This window comes from Sus scrofa, chromosome 4 (assembly GCF_054392235.1).
Source record: "Sus scrofa isolate SSC_HxYL_T2T_F1_AM1 chromosome 4, Sscrofa_HxYL_maternal_Yorkshire_Landrace_v2.0, whole genome shotgun sequence".
NCBI lineage: Eukaryota > Metazoa > Chordata > Mammalia > Artiodactyla > Suidae > Sus > Sus scrofa.
The window spans coordinates 108,432,864-108,446,208 of NC_139386.1; the positions used below are offsets into that span (position 1 = coordinate 108,432,864).

General features: G+C 33.4%; 1 protein-coding gene across 1 annotated transcript in view; it reads right to left on the reverse strand.

Annotated features, from left to right (window-relative positions):
• The window catches only part of MAN1A2 (mannosidase alpha class 1A member 2), a 161,826-nt gene that overhangs the window by 42,587 nt on the left and 105,894 nt on the right, over nt 1-13,345 (reverse strand). Inside the window, exons 9-10 of the mRNA XM_001927622.8 lie at nt 4,874-4,989; nt 234-453 (exon numbers count right to left, since the gene is read on the reverse strand). Coding sequence (XP_001927657.4) covers nt 234-453; nt 4,874-4,989 — 336 coding nt within the window. The remainder of the gene's footprint in view (nt 1-233; nt 454-4,873; nt 4,990-13,345) is intronic.

Sequence of the window (13,345 nt, forward strand, 5' to 3'; positions counted from 1 at the left end):
TGTAGGAATTACGGAATTTTCAGAATTACAATTCTGAAAAAGATGTCGGAATTTCAGTAATTTTCAGAATTACAATTTAAGTTTTTAAGAAAATGATTTACCATGTTAAATTGAGTAAACAATTTATATATAAATATATATATATATATATACATTTCCCTTCTAATTTCTGAACATACTTTTAACTTGCAAATTATTTCAGACTAAGACATTGGCATCATTAACATTCTTACCAGTTCTGTCATATGACTCATGACATGTGCGTGCAATTTCTGCCCCTAGCTCTAAATAGTGTCCAGCTTTATCCATTCTGGAACCGTCGGCTCCCAGTACAAACATTCCCCCAGCAAAGCAGGCCAAATGCCCCATCTTCTTTTCCAGGTGCCCATTCTTCCATTCTCCAATAAAGGTAAGACCTCCACGAGACTTCCTAATAAGATGTTTTTCTATAGCCTATAGGAAAGAGTAGATAGTCAAAATTTTAGAAGCTAAGTGTTAGTATTCAAACTTGCTACATCCTTCTGGCTATCACAAAACTTTGGTAATATGATATTCTGCAAAGCAGCAACTTTCCCGAAATGGAAGGCTTAATTTAAAATAAGTTTGGGAGTGAGCAATCAAGTTACACATAATCTTGAACCAATACCCTAATCACTAGCACAACAAAAAAAGGTGGGCGAGAGGAGACTGGCTTGAAGAGTACCTTTCAACATAACACGACCCATACTACAGGTTATTATCTCAATGAAGGTCTAATAATCAGTCACCTGAGGTCAGGACGGACAAGTTACAAACTAAAGGTTCTGCTGATTAATTTCCGATTTTACACAACAAAAAATGAATAGGAAGAATAGTATCTAAGTTTAATCGGAAAAATATGATTTTGATAATTAAATGGTTTCTTTTTCATGAAACTATACATCTTGTCAAAGTACTTTAAAAAGGATATTAGGTGAGGTACCTTACGTGTTATAAAACTTAACAGAAACAGCTGCAAGTTCAAACAGAACTCCTCAGTCCCTTACTTCACAAACTTAGGCGTCTGTTTTGGATGCTGTGCCATGGTTAAGAGAGGCCATGTGATAATATCAAATTTATCCATTCTCCTAAAATGGCGAAGTTTACTTCTCCTAAAATGTCAACTTTACTTAAAAGAGAAGGAATAGTGACAGAAATATTTTATACTATGCCTGCATATAACACCAAGTAGAGTCCAACAGTCACATTTTAATTTTAAAAATGAAAACATTTTAAAGTTTTATTATTTTGGACCATGTTCTCAGATTTTCCTGAGAGGTGCTAAAGATTAATTTTCTGCCTTTAGACGTACTTCTATGTAAAAGTATAAGGAATTGTACTAATTCAGTTTTTTTGGTAGAAATTATTGTTTATGATTAAAAACTATATGTTTCTGACAATAAAAAGGAGTAAGACTCAACTCACCTTTTTATTGTGCTCAATAATAATCAGCTTTAGAAGAATTTATTCTATGTTCTTTATCACAATAATGTTTGTTTTACAGAATTACAAGGACCATGTCTTATTCATCATCTTACACTCCACAAAGCCTCTAAGTGTAGTGTGCATTCAACAAGTGTTCAATTAATACACCATCCTATAAATAAATGGTACTCTGATAACTACATTTGGCCTATTAAAGGAATGAGGAGTACCTGATAAGCAAAATGATAAGGGACAACCACTGGATTATAAATGTTCATTGTTGTTTTCTTTTTAACCATAATACCTTGAAGCACAAATGAAAAAATTAGTTTTCTGAGTGCTGGGACAATGTTTCTCATCTTTGTGGACCTTATGGCATCTGGCATGATTTCCATATGTAAGGCACTCAATAAATACCTAACGAACAATATCCATAGTTTTGATTCTAAACCTTTGGAGTTCCTTTGTGGTGGCAGGAGGTGAAGGACCTGGCATTGTTACTTCAATAGCTCTGGTTGCAGCTATGGGCACAGGTTCGATCCCTGGCCCAGGAACTTCCGCATGCCATGGTACAGCCAAAAAAAACCCCACCTTTACATAATAATTTTTTCTTTTTGGCCACACCCACACCACATGGAAGTTACTGGGCCAGGGATCAAATCTGCACCGCAGCAATGGAAGCCACTGTAGTGAATGCCAGGTTCTTAATCCACAAGAGAACTCCTTTGTGCAGTATTTTTGTCACTTTGTTATTTCTGTACATTGTAACATAAACCTCATTATGTTATAAGTAAAAGATATTCATGGAGTTCCCATTGTGGTTCAGCAGGTTACAAACCTGACTAGTATCCATGAGGATACAGGTTTGGTCCCTGGCCTCAGGGTGAGCTGAGGTGTTGGCTGGAAGCTGAAGCTCTGATTTGATCCCTAGCCTGGGAACTTCCATGTGCTGCAGGTGTGACCTTGAAAAGCAAAAAAAAAAAAAAAAGAGAGAGCGAGCGAGAGAGAGAAATATCCAAACATATTGCGGTGAGCTGTGGTGTTGGCTGAAAGGTGAAGCTCTGATTTGATCCCTAGCCTGGGAACTTCCATGTGCTGCAGGTGTGACCTTGAAAAGCAAAAAAAAAAAAAAGAGAGAGCGAGCGAGAGAGAGAAATATCCAAACATATCCCCACTGACTTACTGGATTAAAGTAGAAGGTATGTAAAGATAGGACTTTTTAACAATAATTCACTTATAGACCCCGAAATTTCTCATACGCTCCCTTTGCTCTCTAAAAATATGACAAATGTTTATGAGTTCAACTTACAAAAAATGTCAAACTTCTGAATGGCAGCTGAGTAATATTATTGCTCTTTTATTAAAAAGTGTTAAATAAATCTACACAAATACTGGCATTACTTTCTTGCTCCAAAAGAACCTTTAAAAAGGTGTAATTTTTCTTATTTTAAATAAAGACTAACTATAAACTTGATCAGAATATAAAATTTATAACTGCATAATTTTCAAAAAGTAAGTTAAGATGTAGGAACCAGGGGTAGTATCCTTAAGTGCAGATGTAGGTGAGATTGAGGATAGAATAATTTAAATATATTAGCTCAGAAAGAGGAATTTTAAAATGATACCTCAAATTAGAATGCATCTAAAATAGATCATCTTTCCTATCTCTTCTGTGCATACCATATGTCATTTATTTTACAATTTGTACATACTCTGTCTCCTAACAATTAATGGTTATCAAAGATAATCCTCACTGCAAAAGCTGTATACATGTTTCAAAATCAAAGTTAGCCAACTAGTTATTTAAACACACTTAGGAGGGGCCCATTTTAGACTCAAGAGCTAAAAAGAAAGGACATAGAAAACAAATATGAAAAAATTTTTACGAAACATAACTTCTCTAGATGATTCATGAAAAACAATTTTAATCTATGAGATTAACTTTCAAAATAGGTATTGTACTTTTCAAAGTATATATGATTTAAAAAGCAATGACAAATACAATGTTCTTCTTCCTTTTGGAAAAATTATGCAAAATAAACAAATGGTTTTAGATTAAAAATATTATAAGAAAGCAGTAAACTATGATAAAAATGATTACATGGTATATGACATATCACACTTTCTCAAAAATAAAAATATTAAATACATTCATCTATCAAGCACTTATTGAATACCTATTGTTTCAGGGCATGCTAGACAATAATAAACAAATTAGTTTGTCTTCAAGGAGCCCACAGTCTAGTGGGAATGACTAAGAGTGGCTATTTTCAACATTATGATTCTAGAGCTATTATTATATTCTTCCTAGATAATGACTTTTCTTGGATCATAAAAATTTCTAGGTTTAAAGTTTAATAACAGAATAAAACTTGCCAACTTTTCAAAATGTAGGTCTTCATAAAAAAGTCATACACTAAAATGGAGAGTCCTGATTACACATCAGGTTAGTTCAATTTCTTAGTGAACACAATCTGTCAAGAAACATTTACTGAATGCCTACAATGAGCAAAGCACATATATGTAACATATTAGTTCAACTCCTATGCATTTTTATAAATAACTATAGGGATTGGTTCCTTAAAAGTAAGGATATAAATGGATAATAAGATGCTTGGTTTAACTTAAAGACAAAACAACAACTATAACTCTAAATACTGATCACTGACTAGAGTCAGAATGGTGTTATTATAAACAAAATACACAACTTTTAAGGTGACTAAATGCTTAGAGGGATATGGGTTTATATAGATCAGCAAGCAAATAATTTAAGAATTGAGTAAAATACTTTTCTATTTCATAGTTTGCACTTGGAAATATCATATGTAAGTGTTTCCAAGAATAAAACTTGTTCACAACACTGTGGTATGAGGTGATACAAATGTAAAACAATACTGAATAGTGGGTAAGAACATAGCCTTTGGAGCTAGTTCAGTTTCAGGCTTGATCACTAACTAAGCTATGTGACTTTTAGCAAGCTACTTAACCTCATGTGTAAAATAGTAGAGAAGATTAAATTATTTCATATATGTAAGAGGTCAGAACAATGCCTAGCCCGTGAACAGTACTATAAAAGTGTTTGCCCTTATTATTTATCCAAAGGCTCTCAATGTATAGGTTTAATGGGTCATTTGAAAAAAGAAATATTTATGGAAATATATACGAAGTCAGAATTTTTTCCAGTCTCTATTATAGACAATAACTACAAGTAATTGAAGTAAATTTTCATATACATAAATATACTATACTAAATTCTTCGACAATTTCTTTAAAGTGCCACATAAAGGAAAATATATGACTATTATGTTAAAATACTAACAAACTCTAAATGAATGTATATAATAAAATATGTATAAGATATTCATCAATCTCTATCAAATACATTATATATTCAGTATGTTAAGTAGGTAAATGTTCTGATAATAATTACCTCAATAGCATCATCATACATTTTTCTGGCCTCGTGGTCTGTTTTATCTGACATCAACCATGCTTTTAGTAAGTATTCATAAAAACTGTCTCCCAGCCCACCAACTGATGTATGATCTGCAACAAAAGAGAAAAGAGAAGGATGGAGGTGGAGGAAAGAGAAGACCGAAGATAAAAAACAATGGTTTTCAATTATAATGACTATATTATAGGTCAATAATTTAAACATTATATTGCTAACCCTATTTCCAAAGTACTTCAAATTTGGTCCAGTATGTGTATATCATAATCACTCTCTACATATGTACGCAATTTTCTAGAAAACATTTTTGGGCTGGATCAGTATTTCACACATTTAGTAGTCTTATCTTCTACAGTTACACAGTTAGACCATTGTCATATATCCAAACTTCTCCAGGATTAAAAATAATACATTTTAATATATAAATGGATTTAACTATATAAATTATGACTGAATATGAGATATGCTTAAATCTGATTTTAACCAAAAAAAGCTCATTTTTCAACAGGATGGTTAATACTGATTTCTGCGCCATAGGCAATAAATTAAAATAAATCTACAAAAAAAGTCCAAGAATTCCTTTGTAATATCATCATGTATAATACAATAAGCTGTTGAAATGATAATCCTAATTATGATTTATATAGCTATTGCTACATATTTATTTGTCCTAAGTATATTCTTATTCCATCTCATCTATATTTTCAATCCTGTCCAATTTAACAATGTAACTCCTAAGACAACTATACTCTTTTCTTCCCTTACTTTCTATAAACCCTGCCCTCCATTCCTGAATTTTGTTTCAAAATTCACATCCTCCCTGCATGAAAAGAAAAGATCACATCTCTTACAACCCTTCAATCACTCATATAGTATTACCACTGGTTTCCCAAGTTAGTGAAAAAGGATGGCCTATTCCTAACAGTTCATGGAATAACTGTTTGGGGAAAAATACATATTAATATTTATATCTTAAGCTCATAAAAATAAATTTGTGATGGATTAATGATTTAAAAGTAAACCACAAAACTGTAAGTATAGCAGAAGAAAATAAAATGGTCTCCTTAAGCACAACACAAAATGAGGGAACCATAAAAGATTTATTGTGTCATACGGTACAAGATACTGTAAGTGAATCTGTAAGACAAGAAATAAAATGGAATAAGCTGACTGTAAAATATATAAATAAAATAAAAGTGAAGGCCCCACACAAAGAGTTCTGACAAATATGGAAAACTGACATGAGGCACACACAAGTAATTAACAAAACCCTCACATGTTGATAACTAACAAAAGAAAGCACTTTTCCGCTTGTGATCACAGACAAGCAAATTAAAATGAGACCCGGAGTTCCCGTCGTGGCGCAGTGGTTAACGAATCCGACTAGGAACCATGAGGTTGCGGGTTCGGTCCCTGCCCTTGCTCAGTGGGTTAACGATCCGGCGTTGCCGTGAGCTGTGGTGTAGGTTGCAGACGCGGCTCGGATCCCGCGTTGCTGTGGCTCTGGCGTAGGCCGGTGGCTACAGCTCCGATTCGACCCCTAGCCTGGGAACCTCCATATGCCGCAGGAGCGGCCCAAGAAATAGCAACAACAACAACAACAACAACAAAAAGACAAAAGACAAAAAAAAAAAAAAAAAAAAAAAAGAGACCCTATTTTTATCTAATTGAGAAGTACTGTAAAAGACTGAAAATAGCCAATCATTTTTTAAAAAGTTGAGGTATAGTTAATGTACAGTATTATATAAGTTTCAGGTATTAAACAATTCACACTTTTCATAGGTTATCTGTTATAAAATATATCCTTGTAGCTTATTTTATACACAGCAGTTTGTATCACTTAATCTCCTAATAATAACCAATCTTGATAAGGTTATGGTTCATAGTTGCTGAGACTGGAGGGCAATTTGGTAGTAGTTATCAAAATTTAAGCTATGTTTTCTAGTTCTGGAATTATAATACTACTTGCACAAATAAACAAATATAAATGGAAAAGAAAAAAGTTCACTGTAGGACTATTTCCATTAGTAAGAAACAAGATACCCTCAAATATCTAAGCAAGTGACTACAAAAATTATAGTATAAATATACTTTAACAGACTGTGCAATCATTAAAGAGAATCGGGTGAATCTGTAATCTGATATTGGAGGATATCTATTACACGTTGTTGGGGGGGCAAGTTTCAGAATAATATAGCTTGATTATACTAAAAAAATTATATGTTCAAAGAACATTATTGCACATATAGAAAAGGTTTGAACAAACAACAGAATCCTTCAATTTTTACTTTATGTAAAATTATTGGAATACATGTAACATGTAATTATGCCATCTTTTGTTGCAGAAAGTAAATGAGAGAAAAGAGCCATCATTCACCTCAAACAATATGACCATTGGTATTCTAATAATTCACGTGTACCTTAAACAGCCTTCCTCTTAAATGCTCTTATTTCTCACTTTTTTCTTTAAGTATACATCTCAATAAATTTTTACATATGTATACACTCACAAAATCACGAAGATAAACTTAGAGCATCCCCCCAATTTTTCTTCATATGACCCTCACAACCAATATTCAAACCTCCAAAGACAACCATTTTTCTACCTCTAACTATCATAGATTCCTTTTGCCAAGTTTAAATAAAATGACAAGTTACTTTCAACTATGGTATGTTAGGTTAACGTCATTTTTGTTTCCCATCTAAATACCCAGAAAAGGGACCCCTCTGCTTTACATAGGCTTCCTGAGTCTCTAACGTTGATTGGGTGTTAGAGAAGACACTTAGAGGAATAAAAGGTAGAGTTACAATACAATTCCTTATTCTAAGCTTCAGACTGCATAAGAAAATCACAATTAAATTTCTAATAGCTTCAATACTCATCATGCTTACTTTTAAGAATTTTATAACTGGTTATACATGATGAAAAGTTTAGAGGGTAGATTATACTTAGATGCTGAATTAATTCTAACAGATTTAAACATTTTATGCTTACAAAATGTAAAACATTAAAACGATATGGAATAGAGTAGACAGGGAAAGTCCCTCATATATAATGGGCATCTGGGACAGAATAAGGACTAGAAGATGCCTTCTAAACACAATATTTGGTAATGAAAAAGAAGAGAGTTCTTTTTGGCTAGCCACATCACTAATTATTAGAGAAACACAAATCAGAACTACAATGAGGTATTTAACACCAGTCAAAATGGCCACCATCAAAAAGTCTGCAAACAATAAATGCTAGAGAAGGTATGGAGAAAAGGGAACCCTCCTACATTGCTGGCGAAAATGTAAACTATTACGGAGAACAGTAGTCCTACACTAAATACAGAACTACCATATGATGCAGCAATCCCACTCCTGGGCCTCTATCTAGAGAAAACCATAATTTGAAAGACACATACACCCCAAAGTTCATGGCAGCATTATTTACTATATTGAAGACATGGCAATTTTAAGCACAGTAAAATGTTTGGCTTTGGTGAAAGGAGGAAATTTATATGTGGGAACTGTTTGGTTAAAAGGGCATTTCTGACAATATTGATTCTTCCAATCCAAGAGCATGGTATGTCTTTCCATCTGCTTGTGTCATCTTTGATTTCTTTCATCAGTATCTTATAGTTTTCAGAGAACAGACCTCTTGTCTCTTTAGATAGGTTTATTCCTAGGTATTTTCTTCTTTTTGATGTTATGGTTAATGGAATGGTTTCCCTAATTCTTCTTTCTGATCTTTCATTGTTAGTATACAGAAATACAATAGATTCCTGTGTATTAATTTTGTATCCTGCAACTTTACCAAATTCACTGATGAGCTCTAACAGGTAGTGTCTTTAGGATACCAAGGAACTCCAGAGCATTTTTCAAACTAAAGATTAGTAACTTTCAGCTCTGCAAAATTTCTCTTCTATTATTTCTTTATTTTTTCTACTTGCTCAATTCTCAATTCTGAAACTTACTAGTTGGAAATTGGACCTCCTAGATTGATTATCTATTAAAATTGATTCTCAAATTTAATCTCTTGGTCTTTTTCCTCTGTACTCTGGGAATTTTAAAAAAATCAATTTTGTTAGTCCTTTCACTGAAGTTCTAATGTCAGCAATCACATTTTTCATCTCTGAGTTCTCATTTGTTCTCTAATTGCTTCTTTTTTGTAGAATCCTACTCCTATCTTAAGAATATATTATCATCTCAAAGTTCTTTGAATAAAAGAGATGATGAAAAATGTTTATAGAACATTTCCTCCATCTCTTCTAGGATCCCGACTTTGACTTTAAATATATTTTATTATGACATTAATATACACAGAAAAGCATTAAAACATTAATGCTATGCTCATTATAAAGAACATATAATCTCTTTAACATATAAGTATTTGTGTAATCTCTGCTCAGAATAATGCCAGTATCCCAAAAGTCTTTCATGTACCAGTTCGCAAATCACAATTACCACTCCCCAAAAGGTAACCAGTATCTTGATTTTTTGGGTAATCACTTTGATTTTTTTTTTAATAAAGTTACTATCTAATACCCTCTCTCAACCATTACTGCTTTGTTTTTCCTATTGGCATATATAATAGATGGCATCATTTATTTTCTTGTGTCTGGCTTCTTATCACTCTGGAAGATTCAAGCATATTGCTATATATAGCTGTATATCATTTATATGCATTGCTGTATGATACCCCATGGTATCAATAAACCATCATTTATTTATCAGTGTTTAAGACTGAAGTTCTGAGTAGCTAGTGTGGGTTTCCTCCACTTACCAGCAAGTGTTCCTCCATTGAGTAGACCTATTTGTCACTAGATCTCCCTGAGTGGGAATTCTGACTAGACAATTTCTAGGCTAAGTTGAGAAAGGTGGGCTAACTAGCTAGTGGGCTTTGCTTTAGAGTCAGGAATAGGATGTGTGTTGTGAAACTGTGGACCTGCTCAAATTTTAGAATGAAAGGAGGCTTTGTTCTGGGGTAACCAACATTCATATGGAAAGTCTTACCTCTCCTCAATGAAATCATTCAATTTTTCAAAAAAGAGCTTCAAAGTTATGCCTACTGGTAAACGCCAGGAATGACATAGTAAGTAAAAATTTCAGGTGGAGCCCATGTTCCCTATAAAATCCTTGAATAAATATTGCCTTTTAACTCGACTTTTCACTCATGTATTCAATTACTTCTACGTATTGTTGATGAACCCTACATCTCTCTGGGATTACAACAGTCTCTTACAGTACATTCTAAGTTGTACCTTTCTTATTCTAGTCACTGACTCCCAGCCACAATGTATTCTGTAAATTTGTTGAAACAGCTTGTTTATTAGGATCTCCAACTTATCTCCAAATCTTTGTACTATTATAGGTTTATTCCTTTCTATATTTCTGTACTTTCATTTCACTGTGGTCTCAGGAAGGAGGGCTGGCCATAGTGGTGAAGTTATAGTTTAATCCTCTACCACGAAATAGAAATCCAAATAAAACTTTGTCAAGTTGATTTCCTGATGATGGATAACTCTGCAATTCGTCAAGCTATATATGTCTGACTTCTTATTCCCTGGTCCCCTAATCTGCTCCCATTGTGTATCTTACCATGAATAAAAGCCAAAAGGTGGAGGAGCTTAGGGAATTTTAGTTTATTCCAGTTTTTTCTGTTGGTGTAGGACTTGTAAACTTGTAACCACTGTATTATTCCAGAGGATTTCATGTGTTACATAGAAAACCTTTTTAAAAATTTTAAGTTATGAAGTTCCCCAGTGGCTCAGTGGGTTAAAGATCCAGCATTGTTACTGCTGTGGCTCAGGTCACTATTGTGGCATGGTTGATCTCTGGCCCTGGAACTTTTATGTACTGTGGGTAAGCCCCCAAAAAATTGCTGACAGTTATATCATGACTCTTGTTAAGATGATCTTTTTAATTAACTTCACGCAAAATACCACACCCTTCCCGAAACATATACCAACAATAAGGATGAAATATTTCTTTAAAAGGCATAGCCATACTTAAAACAAAATAGAAATTGTAGTAGGTGAGAAAGACAAAGAAACTAGAAGTTTACTTCCTCCAAGGTAATGGAGTTCAAAGCTCTGACCTGCGGTAGGGACTCTGGATGTGGTACTACTTTCCTAGACTAGTAGAATGGAGCAGAAAGAGCAGTACAACTGAGACTGGAATAAAGTGCTATACATTTTGGGAGTTAGACACATAATATTCTTAGGAAGGCTGAGATTCCAGTATAAAAAAGACCAAGTTCTGAACTGATGAGCCAGTGGAGGTATTAATAAAACTGCCAGGAAAAAAGGAGTGTGAGTGGAAAGAAAAACATACATATCATGAAGTTCTGCTTGAAGATAAGTTTGCAAGTGATAATTCCAATGCATACTTGGAAAATTCATCATGAAAGAACTGAGAACAAATTCAAGTATACAAATAGGAGAACTCACTATGCCAAGGAAAAGCAAATAATGGAGCAAACTTCTGAAAACAGTTTAAAATTTACATTTTAAAAAGTGTACTAGGAGAAAAAGTAAATATATAAAGCAAAACTAATGAAATTACATTGAAAAACTGGCAAATACAATACAACTCACAGCGAGGGGAATAATGATCAGTCAAAACTGATCTAGATCTGACACAAATGGCAAAATTACTGCAGAAGAATATTAAAGATTATTATATCTGTCACACCTATGTTCAAAAAAGTAAGTAGAGATAAGGAATACATAAAAAGATCCAAACTGAACTTCTAAAAATGAAAACTACAGTGTTAGAAATAAAAAATATATATACATATATACATATGTATACACACATGTATACACACACATATATACATATACATAGACTGGGAGGGATTACCAGCAGATTACACAGTGCATAAGAAAAGATTAGTGAACTTGTAATAATAGAAGTTATTCAAGATGAAACACAGAGAAAGAAAAAATTAGAAAGAAAGAGAAAAAAGAAAGGAAGAAAGAAGCATCAAGTGAGCTAAGTGGCTTAATATATAGATAATTGAAGTTTCTAAAGGAGAATTATTCGAAGAAGAAATAATGAGCAGAACTTTCCAAATTTGGTAATAACTATAAATCACATGAAAACAGCATATTAGAATGTGGGACGTCACTAAATTAGTACTTAGGGGAAAATTAACAGCATGAAACACTACTAAAAAAGAAGACAGGTTTCATGTCAAAGACTTTGACTTTACTTTAAAAAACTAGGAGAAGAAGACCAAAGGAGGTAAAAGACAGCAAATTAATAAAAGTTATGGCAAAAATCAATAAAATAGAATCTGCAGATATTAAAAGGCAACAAATTATGAACAACTTTATACCAGTAAAATAGAAAAGTTAGATGCAATGGGAGTTCCCATAAGGGAACAGTGATTAACAAACCTGACTAGCACCCATGAGGACATGGGTTCAATCCCTGGCCTTTCTCAGTGGGTTAAGGATCCGGCATTGCCATGAGCTGTGGTATATAGGTTGCAGATGTGGCTTGGATCTGGTGTTGCCATGGGTGTGGCGCAGGCCAACAGCTACAGCTCCGATTCGACTCCTAGCTTCAGAACTTCCATATGCCACAGGTGCACCCTAAAAAGACACACACACAAAAAAAAGAAAAGTTAGATGCAATGGACAAATTCTCTACAAGAGGGAAATTATCAAACTCACTCAGGAAGAAATAGATAATCTGAACAACCTTTTATATATCAAAGAAACTGAAATTGTAATTAAAAACCTTCCCCCCCCAAAAAAAACCCTAGGCCCTGATTGTTATATTAGTAAATTCTACCAAGTATTTAAGGAAAAAACAAATCAATTATGCACAAACTTTTACTGAAGAGTAGGTAATACTTCACAATTCATTTGGGGCCAGCATTACAATGATACTAAAATCAGACAGATTTAAAAAAAAAAAAAGAAAAGAAAAGAAAGTTACAGAGCAATAGTTCTCATTTAACAAATCAAATACAAGAAAATATCAACAGGATTTAATACATCATGAATAAATGTGATTCACCATAGGAATGCTGGGCAGGTTTACCATTTAAAGTCAATCAATGTAATTCACCATATTAACAGTCAAAAGAGGATATAGATGCAGGAAAAACATCTGGCAAAATTTGACATTCTTTCTTCGTAAAAACTCTCACCAAACCAGGAGAAGGGAACTCCCTCAATTAACCTTGCAAAGGGCATCTACAAGAAAACCTAAAGCCAGCATCATACTTAATAATGAAAGACTAAATGATTTCTCCCTAAAATTAGAAATAAGACCTGTTCACTTTTATCACTTCTCTTCCATACTGGACTGCAGGTTCTGGCAAGTGCAATTTGGCCAAAAAAAGAAACTGATTAAATAAATTTAAATAAATGATAGATACTGAAAAATATCTGGAATATTGGAAATAAAGAAGTAAAACCATCTTTAGAGATAAAATGATCATCTATGTAG